The 3,443-nt window shown below is 42.2% G+C and overlaps 1 protein-coding gene across 1 annotated transcript; it reads left to right on the forward strand.

The window, feature by feature from the left end:
* Positions 1 to 822: 822 nt before the first annotated feature.
* Positions 823 to 1,887, forward strand: LOC134825803 (epidermal differentiation-specific protein-like; the record flags this gene model as incomplete). Its single annotated transcript, XM_063838004.1, has 1 exon — positions 823 to 1,887. A coding segment is annotated over exon 1 (1,065 nt), but the record flags the coding sequence as incomplete, so codon positions are not given.
* Positions 1,888 to 3,443: the final 1,556 nt, after the last annotated feature.

Raw genomic sequence — 3,443 nt, forward strand, 5'->3', positions numbered from 1 at the left:
GGTTACCTGGTTACCTCGTCACCTGGTTACCTGGTTACCCGGATAAGTGTATCCAGGTTACCTGGTTACCTGGTTATCGGGTTACCTGGATAACCCAATGAAGAAGGGTTATGTGATATTTTGACCAACATGAAACGATTTTTATTTAAAATTTTAAAAGGCAATGCCTACGGTTGATAGAAATCTAGCCTCCGCTAACCAGCGCAATTCTTGTTAATAAAACTGTTCGATGGTACTATCATGACGTACTTAATCTAACAGAGCCGCTTATTTCAATTGTTCTACTGGTCATGAGTCTTCAAAAGGACCGCTACAAATGGGTTACACTGCTCATGAAGCACCAACATGGAAATGTAATCTGTCTGAAACACAGTCTTTATTAGCAGCATGTACCCCATACCATACAGTGTTAGCATTGTGGTAAATACCTTATCGGACTTTAATTGGACGCTGGAGACCCTAGCGTTCATTTTAATGTCTGTTGAAATAAAATGAACGCTAGGGTCTCCAGCGTCCAATTACTGTCCGTTAAAATAAAGTCCAAGTTCAGTAGCTCAATTTTTAAACCGCATGAGTGTAGATATCGGCTCAGACGCTTTTAATCTTCCAAACCCTTTCATCTTGCGTTAAAGTGCGTCAATCAAGGGACGAACACAAAGAGTGGGGGGGGGGGACACAAAGAGGACCCTCATGACACATTTCCATGTTGCACCCTATCTCCTGCCATCATCACCACGGAATTTATACCAGTGTGATAGATGTTTATTTAACCAGCTAGCTCAACACGAAATCTTATAATTTGTATCAAGCAACCTCGCAAAGATGCTTCAATCCCTCTCTCTTCTCGCTCTGCTCTCCGCTTCGTGCGCTATCTGGCTGGACCTCTACGAGCACGACAATACCAATGGAAACAAGGTACGACTGACTGAACCTGTAGATTGGCTTGGAAATGTCCACTTTAATGATGCAGCATCCAGTGCACGAGCTGACGGGAACTGGGAACTGTACTCTAACTGGAACTTTGAAGGGCTGAGGATGGTAGTGGAAGGTGGTCGTCACTACAACAACTTGGGGGGAACCTTCAACGACGCAGTCTCCTCAGCTCGACCTACCTGTATTTACACAGGGGATGCTAATGATGCCCTGCTAGAAGTTTGGGAGCATGGTGACCACCGTGGCAACAAGAAGTCCTACACGAAGGATGAATCGTACTTGAACGACTGGAACGACAAGATTAGCTCGGCGTGCGCTGTTAAGGGGGACTGGGAGTTATACGAACACTACCTCTTTACAGGAGTTAGATGGGTGATAAAAGAGAACGAATGTCATAACATAGTGGCACACAATGATTACTACACCTCCCTGCGACCTCTCTGTGCCAGCTACCACCCAAAGTGTACTGTACAGAAAGTCAGGGTGGGGTCCCAGGGTTTGTTGACGCCCAGATACGAATCAACAGAGGTTATCGGCGCTAACGATGGTGGCACGTGCACTGGCCCGTCCACCTATACCCTGAGCATGCAACACTCGAGGACAGTCACGGAATCGACCACGCTTGAGTTCGGGGAGAGTAACGAGGATAACTGGGGCGTGTCGGTGACAGTGGAAGTGGAGGCAGCTGCCAAGGTGTTTGGAGCAGGAAGTTCGGTGACCATGGGTGTTTCTGTTGGGTTCGGAGGATCCCGAACCGTCTCCAAATCAGAATCTACGACAAAAGAAGTGGCTCACCAGTCTTTGGTAGGGATGAGTGTAGCTTTTCCAGTGCCCGGAGCAGCTTTAGTGTTTGGACTGGTAGACAAGTACAAGATGGATGGAGCTGACGTACCAGCCACAATGGAGCTGCTGTGTCCTGATGGCAGCACCAAAGAGAAGAAGACCCACATAAAAGTAAAGTCTACTACCTTCTCTTCTGCCACCTTCTGGTCAATGCAAGGAAAATTTAACACTGGGCCGTGTAATAGAGATTGGACATTGCCATTTTGTGTTAAACACGTTCGGCAACGGTACTCAAACTTCATCGGGAACAGGCAAGAAATTGTAGACGGTTTCCGTGCTTGTTTTGCACATGGTAAAGGGTCCATTAATGGTTTTAAAGAGAAGAAATAAACTTATTTGTTATTAAGTTCATTTCTTTCAAAAATCAACCCTATTTCTTGGTTTTTCATTTCATATCTTCATATATTTAAGGGATTTCTCGCTTTGTCTTTCAAAAATCATTTTGCACCCGTAATCGTTTCATGATTTTGTTTATCTCTTCAATTTATTAGTTGACCGATAGCATTTTCCTTATTAGTGATATAGTTCAGAGATGTTTGTTTTACTTTTCTTGAAAGCATTCCTTACACAATGAATAAATCAATAACGCCAATGGATTCTTAAAATTATCAAACATCCATAAAAAACAATTCTTATTCAGTTTTCTAATCAGATACGTGGAACAGTGTTAAATAATCTGGAAAAGATATTTATCTTGAGACATTTGCCTTCTAATTCTATCAGCATTAAAGTTATGCTAAATCCCTGCTGTTAACAGCCTACATATTACACTAAAAGTATACTTAATCTTGCTTAGTAATCTCTACTATTATACACGTGTTTTTCTTTCCATACTATCACCGGTCACGCCAAATTATAATGATATTAGTGTGTAAAGTAATCGTTGACATATTTACTCCGCAACTAGAACTGCGCGTCATTTGGCGCGTATCTTGCTGGAATTCCTCAATTCCTCTCTAGATCGGCGAGATGCGCTACTGTGCCGCGCTGAGATGAATTGACATCGTCAATTAACCTAAACCCAAACTAAAACTAAACTGGGCTCTCCTCATGTGTCACCAAACTAGACCAATACCAAATAAGCAATTTTAGATGTTATCCATATTGACAGTGTCAATGGTCAACCCATCGAGATCGAGATCGTTGCTTTGCGAAGCAGAGCAACGATCGACGAAGCAAGAATGCTAGTTTGCGCGTCGAAGTCCTCCAATTTTAGATTATTATATTTTTCTATATTTGTATAATAAGTATATTGACGTAGTGGATGGTTGAGCCTGAGGGGGTTTCAAGCACAGGTCACTCTCAAATCCTAAAGATAAGCAGTGGCTTTCGGCACTTGAAACTTCTTCAAACCTCCCCTGATTTATTTGTTAGTGATATTGTTTGATTGTGGATTGTGCCGTAAAAATAAATATTTGTTTTATTTATTAATATTTGTTTTATATTATTACGCGAATACACATGGCTATGTGAAGGGTTTATGTAAAACCGTTTTGTACGGCTTCAAAACCATAAAAACCAAAGTCACGTTAAAATTGAAATTTTTGGGCGAGCGAATTAGTAAATCGAATTCGTATTTTACTAGCCTGTCACGTGACCAAAACGGTTTTTTGCCCATAACTCTCCAGGAAAGCATTTTAACCCTACGTCATGGGGGGGGGGGGGGG

Source organism: Bolinopsis microptera, unplaced genomic scaffold, assembly GCF_026151205.1.
Source record: "Bolinopsis microptera isolate Bmic1 unplaced genomic scaffold, MBARI_Bmic_1.0 sca102, whole genome shotgun sequence".
In the NCBI taxonomy this organism is placed as follows: domain Eukaryota; kingdom Metazoa; phylum Ctenophora; class Tentaculata; order Lobata; family Bolinopsidae; genus Bolinopsis; species Bolinopsis microptera.